Below are 17,227 nucleotides of genomic sequence, written 5' to 3' on the forward strand. Positions count from 1 at the left end.
TTGGCAGTCAGGCATCACGGCGAGCATGCCTGCTGGTGATCTGAGCTGAGGCTGTGGTTGGTCTCCTGCCTTGACAAAGGCTATGGGCCTGCCGGGCTGACGGAGGTGCCATAGTTGATTTTTACACCAAGTTCCAAATATCCTGCGTAATTGCCACAAAATATGCAATAAAAACAGAGCAATTTTGAATGAAACCTTGTACTTTCGTATCACTTTTATAGTATAAACAGAATGAGTAATGAGGCAGTGCTAATGAACTGGGCCCCGCACGCTATTAAACCTCACTCAGGGACTCTGTACTTCTAGCTGCGACTCCACAGTCGGGGTGCTGTACTGTTTGGTGGTAATTAATCTCCTGCTCCCTCTCAACCTAAGCAAAGAAATCCACACTGCTCTTCTGAAGAGCAGGTGTATTCTCCTGATGTACTGGGCAATGCAATATTTCACCCACAGTGGCCATCCTTGGAGCAGATTATCACATCATTATGCGTGGAACCTGCTGTTTACAAATTGGCTGCCACATTCCCTAGATTAAATAACCACACAACAAAGTAACCTAATTAGTTTTGAAGCACTGTGCCCTGGGGACAAGAAGCATGTTAGGGGGAAGTAAATTCATATCATGTAGGGCGTTGCCATTGACATAAATACTGTATCCAGTAACCTATGCAAGCACGGTAAATGTTTCTTTTAATCTCACTTCATTAGAGGAAACTTTAGAGAGTAGGCAGAAGGGATTTACTGGGATGCCCCCGGACCAGAGAGCATGTCTAGTTACGGAGAGGTTGAGTGCGTTAGGGCTTTTCTCTTTGGAGAGGAGGAGGTTGAGAGGTGACTTTGTAGATGTGTACGAGATGATAAAAGGTATAATTCTAGTGGACAGCCGAAGATCTTTCTCCCCAAGCTGGAAATAGCTAGTACCAGGAGGCGTCATTTAAAAGTGTTTGGAGGAAGGGGGGTTGGAGGGAGATGTCAGAGATAAGTTTTTTTTTTGCACAGAGGGTGGTGGGTGTGAGGACGCCCTGCCAGGGGTGTTGTAGAGGCAGAGATATTAGGAGCATTTAAGAAACTTTTAAATAGGCATATGGATAATTAGAAAAATGTAGAGCTATGTAGAAGGCAAGGGTTAGACTGGTCTTGGAGTAGGTTAAAAAGTAGGCAGAACATTATGGGCCGAATGGCTTGTACTGTGCTATTGTTTTCTATGTTCCAATATACTTTATTTATTGCGATACAGTGCAAAATAGGCCCTTCACCCACCCAGCAATCCCCTGATTGAATCCTAGCCTAATCACGGGATAATGTACAATGACCGATTAATCTACTAACCGGTGTGTCTTTGGACTGTGGGAGGAAACTGGAGCACCCGGAGGAAACCCACATGATCGCAGGGAGAATGTGCAAACAACTCCTTCCACAGCGATGGGAAATGAACCTGGGTCGCTGGTACTGTAAAGCGTTACGCTAACCACCACACTGCCATGCTGCCCGATCTTTGTCTTGCTGTAAGCCGTGGCAGTTCACTGCCCTTGTTGTCCAGGGTCACAATAATAATTAAAAAACAAACAATAAAAGTTAGCTTTGAGCGGTGCTGCAACGTGCAGTGGGATTGTGCCTACTGTAATGTGTAGATTTTTAATTCCTCACTGCCATCCTGTGAGCAGGAGTAATAGATCTGTGGACAACTGGCTAAGTCAACTGGAGTGTAAGGGACAGCAAACATTCAGGGGCAGCCATTCCAGTAAAGCATTAGTTCCTCCCTATTTAATAAGAGCCCTTTGACCTGGAGTGGAGCTCTGCTGTAAAACATCCTTCATTTTGAAGGTATTGGCAGCAGAACGATCTGTGCCAGGTGCAAGTGCTCTCAAATATCCTGAGACACGGGTGGGCAACATGTGAATTAGGGGGACATGGGACAAAGTGAACTCTGTGAACCATGAGATGGTAAATGGGTTGAGATCGAGAAAGAAACCTACCTTCCGTCACAAATCTGTAAAGGGAAGATGGTGGAGGCGTGACTCATTATTGAGAGAAAGGGAAGGCCTGACATACTTAAACCATTTCTCAAAGGCCTTCCCAAGTGGGACAGTCTGTTAGAATATTTGTCAGAGGGAATGTTGGAGGTGGGTACGATTACAATGTTTAAAAGACAAGTTCAAGGATAGGAAAGGAGGGATGTGGGCCAAGTACAGGCAAATGCGACTACCTGAGGAAGACACCTTGATCATCACAGATGACAGATGAATTGGAGCTGAAGAACCTGTTTTTGTGCTGCAGAGTTCTATGTCTGTCTCTAATTCTATTTTGCAGAAAAATGGAACTTGTACATAAAAGAGACAGAAGACATCAATATCCTGAGGGAGTGTGTGCAGATCCTCTTCAACAGCAGATACGGTGAGTCATTGCATCCAGTTTCTGTCATACTTGCTCTAACTCGACGTACACGAGTACTTGTAACTTAATGCAAACTGAAAGCAATGGCATACACACACTGCACTCAAAATGCTGGAAAGCACGTCAGGCAGCACCTATGGCAAGGGCACCCTTGCTTAATGGTGTTGGTCCATGGCCATAAAAAAGGTTAGGAACCCCTGATCTATGGAGAGAAATGAACAGTCGACATCTGACCCTTCATCAGTTCCCCAGTATTTTGTGTGTGTCTGTGTGTTGCTTGAGGTTACCAGCATCTACAGATCTTGTGTCTCCGCAATGCCAATGGAATTGGTGACATTGTCAGTGAAAGTTGATTTGGGCATCTTTTTTATGTTTTGTAACTTCAAAACATGAAATTAATTCAAATGAAACTCATGGGAGTCCAAAAATATGGGTGTAGTTTGAGTTTAATCAATATATTATATAACTAACACACACACACACACACACACACAAGGTTACTCAAATATTATTGAAATATCAAGTATAAAACACTGTTGACAAATCATAAACATGAGAAAGTCTGCAGATGCTGGAAATCCAAAGCAACACCCTCCAGCATTTTGTCCGTGTTCCTTCAGGCAAATGCTGCCTTAAGGAGCACAGACCCCAGCAATTCTGGGTCCTTCTCTCTTTTACTTTTTAAAATTTCACATTGTTTTCCCATATCAGCTCCCATTGACGTAAGGAAGGAAGTACCATGTTAATCACTGTATAGTGACGGAGCAGGTGGATGCATTAGCGAAATATGCCGGATAAGTCATAGGTTTATTATTGACTGTTTCCCCTAAGCTACACGGAACCATGGCCGCACAGTAACTGAAATGCTCCCACGCACTTAGCCTTTGTTGCCCTGCAGCTGAAACTTTCTTTTATTTAATGTTAAGGTGCCACTCTGTTTTCAAGCCATGTAAAAATTTGGTCCGTACAGCTGTAACAAAGATTAGAGGGACATTGGTACCGAGATACAGTGAAAAAACTTTGTTTTGCCTGTCATCCATAGAGATAATTTCACATCAGTACATCAAGGTAGTAAAAGTGAAAAACAATAACAATGCAGAATATACCTGTACTTGGAGAAAGTGCAGTGCATGCAAACAGTAAGGTGCAAGGCAATGACAAGGAAATCTGAGAGGTCTAGAATCCATCTCGTCATACACGAGCTCCAATCGAGAGTGTTATAGTAGCAGGATAGAAGCTGTCTTTGATCCTGTGGTATGTGCTTTCAGGCGTTTGTATTTTCTGCCCACTGTGAGGGGGGAGGAGAGAGAATGTCTGGGGTGGGTAGGGTCATTGATTATGCTCGCTGCTTTACTGAGGTGGCGTGAAGTGTAGAGAGAGTCCATGGAGGGGAGGCTGGTTTTCATGATGTGCTGAGCTGTGTCCTCAACTCTCTGCAGTTTCTTGCAAACACGGGAAGAACAGGAAGTTGCCATACCACGTTACATCCAGCTAGGATTATATCTCAGGTATATCAGTAAGAATTGTTGAGAGTCTACAGAATCAGGCAGTATCCATGGAGGGAGTGAACAGGAGTCAATACGCTGGGTCTTTTTCCCACAGGGTGCGACATGTCACAGGGCCAGATTGACCTCACGCTCTGGAACTGAGTAGCATTCTGGGAGGAAACAGTGCAGTTTATTCTAATTCACTGACCTCTTTCAAATGAATGTGATTGTTCAACTTGGGCCAACCAATGGTGGTTGTGTACAGAGTGTATCCCGGCCCACAGAAGGTCAATTTGAGTTTATTGTCATGTGCATAAGCACCTTGAGGTACAACACAGAACTTGCAGCGGCAGTATCAGCATCACAGGTGCATACAGTGCCTTGGAAAAGTATTCATCCCCCACAACTAGTTCCACGTTTTACTGCCTTGTTTTCTAAATTCAACATATATTGAAGTAGAATTTTATGGAGCCATCTGCACAACATTGTGCATCATGTCAAGTCAAAAGAGAAACACCAAATCCTGTGAACAATTTACTAAAAATTAAAAAAAAAACAAAATTGTAGAGTTGAGAAAGTATTTATCCCTAACTTTCCTCAGGTTCAATATATTACCTTACCAACTCACCCAATTTTTTGATGTAGAAAATTGGAGGATCACCTGTTTTCAATGAATTCATAAGAATGAATACGCCCTCACTCTGTAAGGTCCAACAATATGGTAGATTTTCAACAGACCAAACCAAAATGAAGACAAAAGAACATTCAAGACAAGTCAGGGAAATGGTTTGAGAGAAACACAAATCTGGTGATGGGTACAAGACCATCTCAAAAGCACTGAATGTACCTTAGAACTTAATACAGTCCATCATGGGAACAAAAATGAAACCATAGCCACCCTGCCTACGTCAGGCTGCCCCTCTAATGTAGTCACTAGAGAAGAATGACTCTTGTAAGAAAGACCATAAGACATAGGATCAGAATTAGGCCATTCAGCCCATCAATTCTGCTCCGCCATTCCATCATGGCTGATTCCAGATCCCACTCAACCCCATACACCTCCCTTCTCGCCATATCCTTTGATGTCCTGACGATCAACTTCTATCTAAAATATACACAAGAAGATTCACCCTCCTTCTGCCTCAATCCGTTCAATGATCGTACACACCATCTCCTCCGACGTCTTCTCTCTTTTCTGCATTGCAGTAATTTCAATAAAAGTAACTCTTGTTCAACATTAATTAGCTCCAACTCCAACATGATGCGCTCAGTTTCAGTCGCCATTGTTTGAAGTACACAAGAAACTCAACACAGTGGCATAGAAACCCCACCACCAACTAGCATTTTGGCAGTGAATTGCAGAGCGACGCAGACACGCAGACACACCAACACACAAGTATGAATGCCCACAATGGCATGGCCCACTTGTGTAGGCTACGGCGTAGAGCCTACGCAGAAGTATAAATCAGCCTTAATACTGCACATCAGCCAGGTAACACTATCCCTACTGTAAAGTATGGTGGAGGTAGCATCATGATATGGGGATGCTTTTCAACAGCAGGGACTGGAAATCTGGTCAGGTATGATGGGAAGATGAATGCTGCTACATATAGAGATCCTGGATAAAAACCTCTGCTAGAACACTTAAACTGGGGAAGAAGTTCATCTTTCAACAGGACAATGACCTAAAGCATATTGCCAGAGCATCCATGAAGTGGCTTCAAATGAAGAAAATCAGTGTCCTTGAGTCCTGATCTTAACCTAATCAAACGGCAAGACCTCAAGATTGCTGTCCACCTTCGTTCCCCAACTAATCTGGCACAGCTTGAGCAATTTTGCAAGGAGGAATGGGCAAATCTTGGTCCATCGCATTGTGCAAAGCTAATAGAGACTTATCCGAAAAGAGTACTGGCTGTAATAGCTGTGAGAGGTGTTTCACCTAAATGCTGAGCAAAGGCGGGGAGGAGTACTTTTGAACTGCTGACATCTCAATTTTTGAATTTTTAGTTTTTCATGCTTTATAATTTTACCTGCTTTTTCGGGTTCTACTGTGAAAAAGGGAGCATGTGATTCTCAAATAAAAATTCTCAGTTAAATTGATCAAAATCCCTGGTTGATACTCATTTATGTTAACAAAGGGTTGGGGGATGAATGCTTTTACAAGGTACTATAGATGCAAATACACAGAATAGAAATTCTATATCAACCGTACATACTCTCCCACAGTTTTCTGTCCATTAACCAAGCTTCAAACTATGCCAGCATATTGCCTCCAATCCTAAGTGCTTGAACAGTGATTGTGTGAAGGGCTATTAAAGGCTTTTATAAACTCTGTGCATCATATCCGCTGGTTCACCCTCATTTAATCTACTAATTACAACTCAAATAAATGCTTAACAGCTTTGTCAGACATGATTTCTATTTCATAAATCTATGTTAACTCCACCTAGATTTTTTAATTACCCAAGTATATTGCTACCAATTCTGTGGCATTTTCTGCAGCATTTTCCCTACTCGTGACGTCAGGTTAGCTGATCTACCATTCCATATAGCTTCTTTCTGTTATCTTTGGATCATCCAAATGATGGGGCTCATTCTACAATCCACCAAATTATAGAAAATAGCAACCAATTACCTCCACGTGCACTTCCTCCAAAGCCTTAGGTTGGTAGACCTGTTGTTCTCCACCATTTTAGGAGATGTTTCTGTGTCCGCTTTCATGAAGACAGGTGCAAAGTATTTGTGCCACTTACATATTTCCTGATACAACTTCTCCTGTCTGCCTGTAAAGACTCAAATTTACATTTCTGATCATTTTCTTACCATCATTTCCACATTTCTGAAGAATAAATTGCAGTCTATTTTGTTTTATAAGTAATTACTCCCATAGTTCTACCTTTCCTTATTGTCATTATTTTGTTTATATTTAAAATTTTGTTTGCTTAATTTTGAACTGGTTGCAAAGTTCTAAATATTTTATTTTATCTATTTCTACTCGTGCTTTGTCTTGTTAGCCATATATGGTAGAGTCTTCTAGTTTGATTTTCACGTACTTGGGCATCATCCCTGAAGAAGATAGCAGAGCTTGTCATTGAAATGTCAGTTATAATCGATACCTGTACCTGTCTGAAAGCCCGAAAAGAGTGTATTTATAATACATAACTTTCAAAAACTATATACTAATTCTTTTAATGTTGATCTCTATCTACAATAGTCAACTCACAGTTCGTATCTGTGGTTTTGTTTCATATTTAATACCTTGACTTCAGAGTTAACTGAGTCACATTCAGTCATACAATAAACTTGTATCATATGTTATGGTTAATCCACTGTGAAAGCTCTCAGATTCTAGATTATTAATCATTTGTCATTGCACAAAGCTAGGTGTGAAATAATTTCCATATTTGATACTGATATAGAAAATATTCTCGTATTGACTTCTTGAATTCATCCTCTGCACTATTTCTACTAATTTGGCTCGCCCAGTCTAAATTAAATGAAGTTTAAACCCACTCATAATTATTGTTTTTTTTTCCTCACATACACTCCAAATTTCTGAATGTACCACAGATGTTTGGGAACATTTGGTCAATTTCCAATGTTTACTGTTTCTTGTAGTTTCTTAACTCCACACAAAATAATTCCACTTACTGATTTCTGCAGCTTAGTTTGCTTCTTTTTCCATCTTTTTAAAAATTCTTTGTTGTCCTTTGGAAGGTCTTGGCTGTCCTTTCTCCTTTTTCATTTTGCCCATCTTTTAATATTTAATTATCTCATTTACTATCAAATTAATATTGAATTATATATTTAATTCTCAAACTTGCTAAACGTTGTGGTACTACACTAGGTGTTAGATTATGTCCATTTAATTCAAAGGACATTTATTGTCAATGTATATGCAATGTATGGATCTACTTCTTTTACAGCAATGACACCCCCCCCCCAAGCACTACATGGTAATCTGTTGTCTGCGCATGCATTGTTCTCTCTTGCTCTCATTGCAATGTGAATACCCCAGTTAAAGCCATCTCCTGCGTGTGCTTTTATTATAGTACATGTGTAGTTGTGCACAGACACAACAAATTGGCAACAAGTACGAACCTGAATGTCACCAACTGCTGATAGTTACGGGACAAAACGGCGAGAGTTAAACAGTATGAGAAGGCCGTCACAGACACCAACAAAGGAATGCATGATTAACAGTGAAAGACGCACTGAATTTAAAATTAAAATAACGTAGCAAGTCGGGGAGGGTGACAAATTTGATAGCGCTAATGAAGGCTGGGAGTTGTAAATCAAGAGGGTTGAACTGTATTGTAACGGGAACAGCATGGAGGAACAAAAGAAAGCCCCTACACTTCTTAGCTTAATGGGCCCATGAACATTCAGTCCCTTACGCAACTTAATAGTTCCTGCAAAGACAGTCAACAATTTTACAAAAATCACTTGAGCCCTGAACCACTGGTAATAGCTGAGAGATTTAGATTTTGTAAAAGGAACCAGTCAAAAGATGAAAAGCTTTCTGAATACTTTGCTGAACTATGCAAACTATCCCAGTACTGTGATTTTAGAGATGGACTTCCTGAAGCATTGAGGGACGGGCTTGTATGTGACATGCATGGTCAAAGCACTCAAAAGAGGCTATTATCTGAAAGATACCTAATCTTAGAATGGACATTGACCATTGCAATATTGTTAGAGACTGCGGCAAAGGTTGCAGCAGAACAAAAGAAAAGGAGGTTAGAATGTGATGTGCACAAAAGTCCCTGAATGGTGCAAAAAGCCAAAGATGGTATTGATGTGGCAAATGCTCCCATGATGTAACTGTCTATTTTCAAAGAAAAAGACAGCAGGAAGTGTCACAGACAAGGTTACATAGAGAGAGTGTGCAAGGCAGACAAAAAAGCACAACCGAGTGAAAAGCCTCAAGCACAAAACTAAGCAAATGCATAAAGTTACCGAATGTAAAACAGAATTAGACAACATAGAGTCTGAAAAGGTTGAACTATCATACCTAGAACTGCATAATATAACTGAAGCAGATCACAAAATCTTCTGGATCACAATATATATGTCTGGTGTAAAACTGAAAATGGAGCTGGATGCAGGGCCAGCTTTGTCCATAATTTCAGAGGCTGACTACAATAGACTGTGTTCTAAGATACCATTAGAGAAGACCTCAGTGATGCTAAAGACACACAGGCGAGATAAGTGTCTTCCAAAGGCAAACTGAAAGTAAATGTGACGTACGGAGGCCAAACGTAACAGTTGGAGCTTTAAGTATAGAAAAGTGGGGCCCAGCAGTTTTTGGATGTGAATGGTTGAGAAAAATCCAACTAGACTGGCAATCAATCAAAGCTCTCAGTGTGACATTAACAGGCAACTGCAGTCCAAGTGGTAGTACTAACCAGAGGCTGTCGCAGCTCCTTAATGCTAATCAGAAGATGTTTGAGAAGGGAATAGATAAACAGATCGAAGACTTGGCCAAAAGGTGTTCAGGATGCCAAAAGGTTCAAAATGCACCCTCAAAGGCACCATCACTCCCATGGGAGTGGCCGTCTTCACCATGACAAAGCGTACATATTAACTTTGCTGATCCATTTATGTATTCCACATTTCTAATTGCTGTGGACGCTCATTCGAAGTGGCCGGAGGTTATACTAATGAACTCAACCACCACAACAAATACAGTCTCCACCCAAAAGACTACCTTCGCTGGAAGCACTTGCCCAAACCTTCAGGAAGTCAACAAGGTGGAAAACTTCCTTTTCGTGTATTGGAACTCTGTTCATGTGATGACATATCAATCACCTCAATGCTGTTCATGAACAGGAATCTGAAATCACATAGACCCCCTGAAACCAGATCTACAAAGGAAGTACAGCATAAACTGTTCAGCCAGTTGCCATGCAAAGCAGCAAGGAGCTTCAGGATTGGACAGGAAGTCCAAGCTTGTGATTACCAAGAAGACAAGTGGACACTCGGTGGGATAGCTACAAGAAGTGGACCAGATACTGGATGCTCAATTGAAGAATACATCTGAGTTGACTGCTTGCAACAAGACAGACACATTACTGTCACTGGACTGTCCCCTCAGTGATGATGTCACTGACAGTAACGTGACCCCGGAAACCGAGAATGTTGTCTTAGACAAGACACTCACCAAATCTGATGCCACAGGTCCAGAGGTGCTGTCCTGAAAGAAACGGAGCGATGCACAAGACTGAGCCTTTAGAACTGTGAAGTTAGTTATGGACTTATTATGAAAGCATGTTTATTTGGAATATGGCATTATGAAAGGAAAAATGAATGTTTTGTACATATAGTTTTATTTTGCATTAATCTAAAGTGGGGAATTGTAATGTATGGATCTATTCCTTTTCGACCACCCCCCACCTCTTAGCACTACATATTGATCTGTTGTCTGCGTATGCGCATTGTCCTCGCTCTCACTACAATGTGAATACACCAGTTAAAGCCATCTCCTGTGTGTGGGCTTTTATTTAATATGTATATCGTTGTGAACAGACACAACAGTATGTATGCAGTAAAGAGCCCTAAGATTTGTCTTCCCACAGACAGCCACAAAACAAAGAAACAGTGGAACCTGTTCAAAGAAAAAAAAACGCCGAACACCCAATGTGCAAAAAAAAGAACAAATTGTGCAAACAGCAAAAAAAAAGAGTGGAAAAACACAATGTAAAACATCAAACCACTAAGATCATCAAAGCAGTCTAGGAATGTACAGTTCAATTCAATCTAGTGTCGTTCATTGACTGTAGGCCACGGAGCTAGTCCACCCTGATCAAAATTGCACAAAATAGTAACGAGAAAGGAGGAACCAGAAATACATCATAACATGAACTATAGAGTCCAGTCCATAAACTGCATCCACTAAACCTTGCCCAAGACCCAGTAGTCTGGCACCACCCTTGTAATTTAATGATCACCTCGAATGGTGTCTCTATCCCGATGAAGAGTCTTCAGTTTTTTTATTTAGAGTTGCAGACTTTTCAGCCCCAACAAGCCCACACCACCCATTGACACCAATGTGACCAATTAACCTACTATCCCATGCATGTTTGGACTGTGGGGGTGTATAAGCTCCTTACAGACTGTGGCAGAATTGAACCTGGGTTGCTGGCTCTGCAAGAACATTGTACTAACCGCTAAGCTTGTCTTAAACTATTGTGCCAACTGACACCCATTGCAGGCTCCCTCCCTTCCCGAAAGAGTCTGGCTATCATTACTAATTTTACTTATGTACGGATGGACTTATTTATTTCAAGATACAGTGGGGAACAGGCCTTTCTGACCCAAAGAGCCACGCCGCTCACCAATCCATCTATTTAACCCTAGCCTAAATCACAGGATAATTTTCAATGACCAATTAACCTACTAATCTGTACATCTTTGGACTGTGGGAGGAAACCAGAGTACCCAGAGGAAACCCACACATTCACGGGGAGGACGCAAGAACTCCTATCAGAAAGCATTGGAAATTAAGCTCTGACGTGCCAAGCTGTAATAGTGTTGCACTAACTTCCACACTACCATGATGCCCTATTTTCTGCCCTGCATCGTCACCTTATAATCCTTATAATTTCTAAATTTCACTGTCCCTTATCCTTGGTTTATCTTTCCCCCACCTCACCTCCACCAACTACTTAGTTTAAAGCCTTACGAGCCCGTGAGACTTGGAAAAATAGAGGGCTATGCACTAGGGAAATTCTAGGCAGTTTCTAGAGTCGGTTACAAGGTCGGCACCGCATTGTGGCCTGAAGGGCCTGTAACTTGCTGTGAGTTTCTATGTTCTAAGACGTGAGAGCAGAGTTAGTCATTTGGCCCATTGAGTCTGCTCTGCCATTCTATTATGGTGATTTATTTTCCCTCAAACCCTATTTTCCTACAATCTCCCCATAACTTCTGATGCCTTACTAATTAAGTACCTCTCGACCTTGGCTTCAAATGCACCAAATGAATTGGCTCCCACAGCCATCTGCGGCAATGAATTCCACAGATTCACCATCCTCTGGCTAAAGAAACTCCTCCTCTTCTCTGTTCTAATTAGATGTCCTTCTCTTCAGAGGCTGTGCCCTCTGAACCTGGACTCTCACACTATCTAGGACTTTCAAAATTTGGTATGTTTCACTGAGATCTCCCCATCATTCTATTAAGCTCCAGTGAGTACAGGCCCAGGTCCATCAAATGCTCCTCCTACATTAACCATTTCATTCCCAGGATCATTCTTGTGAAATTCATCCCTTTTGAATGGCAGCACATTATTTTTTAGATGTAGAGCCGAAAACTGCCCTCAATACTCCAAGTACAGTCTGATCAGTGCCTGATAAAGCTTCAGCATTACGTCCTTTCTTTTGTATTCTAGTCCTCTTGAAATGAATGCTAACATTATATTGGCCTTCCTTACTGTGGACTCGACCTGGAGAATAACCATTGAAGAATCCTGCACTAGGACTCCCAAGTCTTTATTGTTTTTACCAGAGTTCATGACCATACACTTCCCTATACTGTATTCCATTTGCCATTTCTTTGCCCATTCTCCAAACCTATCCAAGTCCTTCCACAGACTCCCTGCTTCCTCACTAATACCTGTCCCTTGCCCTATCTCTGTATCGTCTGCAAACTTGGTCACAAAGCCACCAATTCCGTCCTCCTAATCATATAATGTGAAAAGTAGCAGACCCTATCTTAATCTCCCTAATCTTATCCGGTTCTTTACACAACACACAACCCAGAATTGTCTTGTCCCTAGTGGGCTCGACCACAAGCTACTCTAAAAAGCCATCTCGTAGGCATTCTTCAAATTCCTTCTCTTGGGATCCAGCACCAACCTGATTTTCACAAGCTACTTGCAGATTGAAATTCCCCATGACCATCTCTTTTTATATGCCTTTTCTATTTTCCATTATAAATTGCATCCCACATCCTGGCTACTGATTGGGGGCCTATATATAACTCCCATCACTTTTTTTTTTACCCTTGTAATTTCTTAACTCTTCCCATAAGGATTCTACATCTTCTGATCCTATGTTACTTCTTTAAAGAGGATAATTTTTTGTTTATTTTTGCCAGCAAAGCTTCTCCATCCCTCTGCCCGTCTGCCTGCCCTTTCGATGTGACGTGTATCCTTCGACATTAAGCTCCAAACTGTGATTCTCTTTCAGCCACGACTCATTGATGCCCACAACATCATATCTGCCAATTTCCAACTGCTCTACAAGATTATCTGCCTTATTGTGTGTGCTTATATATAACAGTTTCAGTCCTGCAGTGACCACTTTTTTTTTTAAAGTTTCGTCTCCATGTTGCCTGAAGTTGAATTCTTATCCCTTTTTAAAAGTTTTTTTTCCCCTTTCTGGAGACCCCAGTAACCTCTGCTGCATTCTCCTTCTACTTTACTTTATGCATGTTTTTCAAAGCTGTTGAAGCCACATCCTACTATTTAGCTAAAAGCCATTTCAACAGCCCTACTTCGCCAGGACCCTGCATGGTTCAGGTGGAGCTCGACTCATCAGAACAGCTCCCTCCTTCCCCGATACTTGTGCCAATGCCCCACAAATTCAAACCCACTTCTCCCACATCAATCTTTTGCCACACATTTTACTCTCTGGTCTTATCAACCTTGTGCCAAATTGAATGTGGCTAGGATAACAATCTACAATTGAAACCCACTCCTCCAACATCAGTCTTTGCATCATGCCTTCTTATTGATCTTATTCACTCTTTGCCAGTTTGCATGTGGCCCAGGTGATAATCCAGTAGCTCTGTGGTTCTGCGTGTTCACTTGGACGCCAGCTGTTTGTACTACTTTGGCAGAGCGTCCTTTGTACTTGCTAGGCAACACGGTACCATAGCGGTTAGCGTGACGCTATTACAGTCGGGGCATTCTGGTGTTCGGAGTTCAATTCTGTAAGGAATCTCTGTACTTCTTCCCTGTGGAATGTGTGGGTTTCATCCCACTGTCCAAAGACATACTAGGTAGGTTAATTGATCAATGTAAATTGTCCTGTGATAGGGTTAATCGGGCTTGAGGGAGGTTGCTGGGGCTGTGTGACTCAAAGGGACGGAAGGACTTACACTGCCATGTATCACTAAATGAATAAAGAAATGTCATTGTTTCCCTCATGGACCTTGCCAAATGGATCTTGTCCTTCCAACACCAAATACTTCTCTGGTTGCAAGGGAAATGTTCTCAACTGTGGTACTTCAACACATACTTTGGGACTTGTACTTGTGGCTGCAGAGGCTAGTATCTATGTTCCAAAATATACTGTCCCATGTTAGCAGTACATTGTTTTTCTACTCACCCAACTGGAACACTCTGGTGTTATCATCATTTGGCTCCCCCTCCCTACAAGAGCTGAGGCTCCTCCAGTGCTACCATCTGAATCCTTGGGCCTGTCATTAAACTCTACTGTCCTTTTTGACTAGTTAGTTCTGTGAGGGTGTGACTGCTTCTTGGAGCTGAGTATCCAAGTAACTTTCCTGCTCCTTGAGGGAATTCCAGACTCTAGCTCATCAGCTTTGAGCTACAGTTCCTCAAAATGCAAACCATTATCGGGGACATTAGGAACTAGAGGGTGCAGGTTTAAACTGAGAGGGAGAGAGTTGGTAGAAATCCGAGGGGTAACTTTTTCACCCAGAGAGTGGTCCGCCTGTGGAATGGAATACCAGAGGGAGTGGTTGAGACAGGTACGATAACAATTTGGACAGGTTCATGGCAGGAAAGGTTGAGAGAGAGATATGGGCCAAAAGTGGGCAAATGGGACCTGTTCAGATCAGCATTCTTGATTAACATGGACCAAACTGGCCAAAGGGTCTTTTCTGTTCTGGATGACTTGATGAGATGAAAATACCAAGAATCTGGTCTTCCCATCAGCTTCAATGTGCTGCAGCATACCACTTGTCCTTGTGTGGCTCTAATCATAGTCATAGTCATACTTTATTGATCCCAGGGGAAATTGGTTTTCGTTACAGTTGCATCATAAATAATTAAATAGTAATAAAACCATAAATAGTTAAATAGTAATATGTAAATTATGCCAGGAAATAAATCCAGGACTGGCCTATTGGCTCAGGGTGTCTGACCTTCCAGGGGAGGAGTTGTAAAGTTTGATGACCACAGGCAGGAATGACTTCCTATGACACTCTGTGTTGCATCTCGGTGGAATGAGTCTCTGGCTGAATGTACTCCTGTGCCCAACCAGTACATATGTAGTGGATGGGAGACATTGTCCAAGATGGCATGCAACTTGGACAGCATCCTCTTTTCAGACACCACCATCAGAGAGTCCATTTCTATCCCCACAACATCACTGGCCTTACGAATGAGTTTGTTTCTTGATTCTGTTGGTGTCTGCTACCCTCAGCCTGCTGCCCCAGCACACAACAGCAAACATGATTGCACTGGCACCACAGACTCGTAGAGCATCCTCAGCATCGTCCGTCAGATGTTAAAGGACCTCAGTCTCCTCAGGAAATAGAGACATAACATAATTATTTATTTTTATTATTGAATTACAGCTCGGAATAGACCCTTCCTGCCCTTCGAGCAACGTGGCCCAGCAATCCACCTATTTAATTCTAGCCTAATCACAGGACAATTTACAATGACCCATTAACCTGCCAACCAGTATGCCTTTGGAATGTGGGAGGAAACCAGAGTGCCCAGAGGAAACCCACAGGATCATGGAGAGAGCATACAAACTCCTTATTGGCAACATCAGGAATTGAACCCAGGTCCCCTGGACTATAAAGCATTGTGCTAACCACTATGCTACTATGCCGCCCTAATCAGCTGGCTCTGCCATAGTTGGATGCATCAGCAAAGGGAGATGAGGTTGAGTACAGGGCTACGGTAGGAAACTTTGTCACATGGTGTGAGCAGAATTATCTACAGCTTAATGTGAAAAAGACTAAGGAGCTGGTGGTAGACCTGAGGAGAGCTAAGGTACCGGTGACCCCTGTTTCCATCCGGGGGTCAGTGTGGACATGGTGGAGGATTACACATACCTGGGGATACGAATTGACAATAAACTGGACTGATCTAAGAACACTGAGGCTGTCTACAAGAAGGGTCAGAGCCGTCTCTATTTCCTGAGGAGACTGAGGTCCTTTAACATCTGCTGGATGATGCTGAGGATGTTCTACGAGTCTGTGGTGGCCAGTGCTATCATGTTTGCTGTTGTGTGCTGGGGCAGCAGGCTGAGGGTAGCAGACACCAACAGAATCAATAAACTCATTCATAAGGCCAGTGATGGTGTGGGGATGGAACTGGACTCTCTCACGGTGGTGTCTGAAAAGAGGATGCTGTCTAAGTTGCATGCCATCTTGGTCAATGTCTCCCATCCACTACATAATGTACCGGGTGGGCACAGGAGTACATTCAGCCAGAGACTCATTCCTCCAAGATGCAGAACAGAGCATCATAGGAAGTCATTCCTGCCTGTGGCCATCAAACTTTACAACTCCTCCCTTGGAGGGTCAGACACCCTGAGCCGATAGGCTGGTCCTGGATTTATTTCATAATTTACTGGCATAATTTACATATTACTATTTAACTATTTATGGTTCTATTACTATTTATTATTTATGGTGCAACTGTAACGAAAACCAATTTCCCCCGGGATCAATAAAGTATGACTATGACTATGCTACTTTGTATGTATAATAACTTTGTCTAGCCCCTGATTGTTTGAAGACACTGGGGATTTTAATCCAATATATGCAGTCAGTTGTATAGTTGAAAGTAAACAGTTTCACCAAATACACCATCAGATTAACTCGCTGATCCAAAAATAAGTAAGTAAACAGTATTTTTAATCCACTAATGTTTACTTTAATACAGAGCTTCACCTTTGCCCTGGCCTCAAATGTCCGCTTTCCTTTGGATTGGCACCTGAATAGCACTGTACATCGTGGTACTGTGCAGGACCGATAGATTCATACTCCACAGCACTACAAGTTCCAAGCTCAGCTGGCAATAACTTTAGTTAACCAGTTCTAGTTATGCACAAATAACCAGAGCTGTAAGGTTTTACTACTTGCCCGCTACTGCATTTGAGAGCCACAATATTAAGAAATGAAACAATAAATGAGTGTAAAAAAGAATTGAAGAACCATGCCTCCCTCCTTGCTATCTCTGTATCACAATGACACTCCAATAACACCATAAAATGACTGCCAGTCAGTGTTTGATGTCTCCAGTTTAAAGATCATGCAATGAGCAACAAAATACTCTTTGCTAAATTGAAGAAAATCCAAGGAAATAGTTAATTTGCCTGGATTAGTTTTAATTCTCTACCTGCTTAGCAAAACCCTAGCCT

At 42.0% G+C, this 17,227-nt stretch overlaps 1 protein-coding gene across 6 annotated transcripts in view; it reads left to right on the top strand.

Annotated features, from left to right (window-relative positions):
* Positions 1–17,227, top strand: part of gtf2ird1 (GTF2I repeat domain containing 1) — a 197,670-nt gene that overhangs the window by 87,792 nt on the left and 92,651 nt on the right. For all 6 annotated transcript variants that reach the window (XM_072243217.1, XM_072243218.1, XM_072243216.1 and 3 more), the window contains one exon: positions 2,311–2,394. In XM_072243217.1, the coding sequence (XP_072099318.1) occupies positions 2,311–2,394 (84 nt within the window). The remainder of the gene's footprint in view (positions 1–2,310; positions 2,395–17,227) is intronic.

The sequence above is a fragment of the Mobula birostris genome, chromosome 25 (assembly GCF_030028105.1).
Source record: "Mobula birostris isolate sMobBir1 chromosome 25, sMobBir1.hap1, whole genome shotgun sequence".
In the NCBI taxonomy this organism is placed as follows: Eukaryota; Metazoa; Chordata; class Chondrichthyes; order Myliobatiformes; family Myliobatidae; genus Mobula; species Mobula birostris.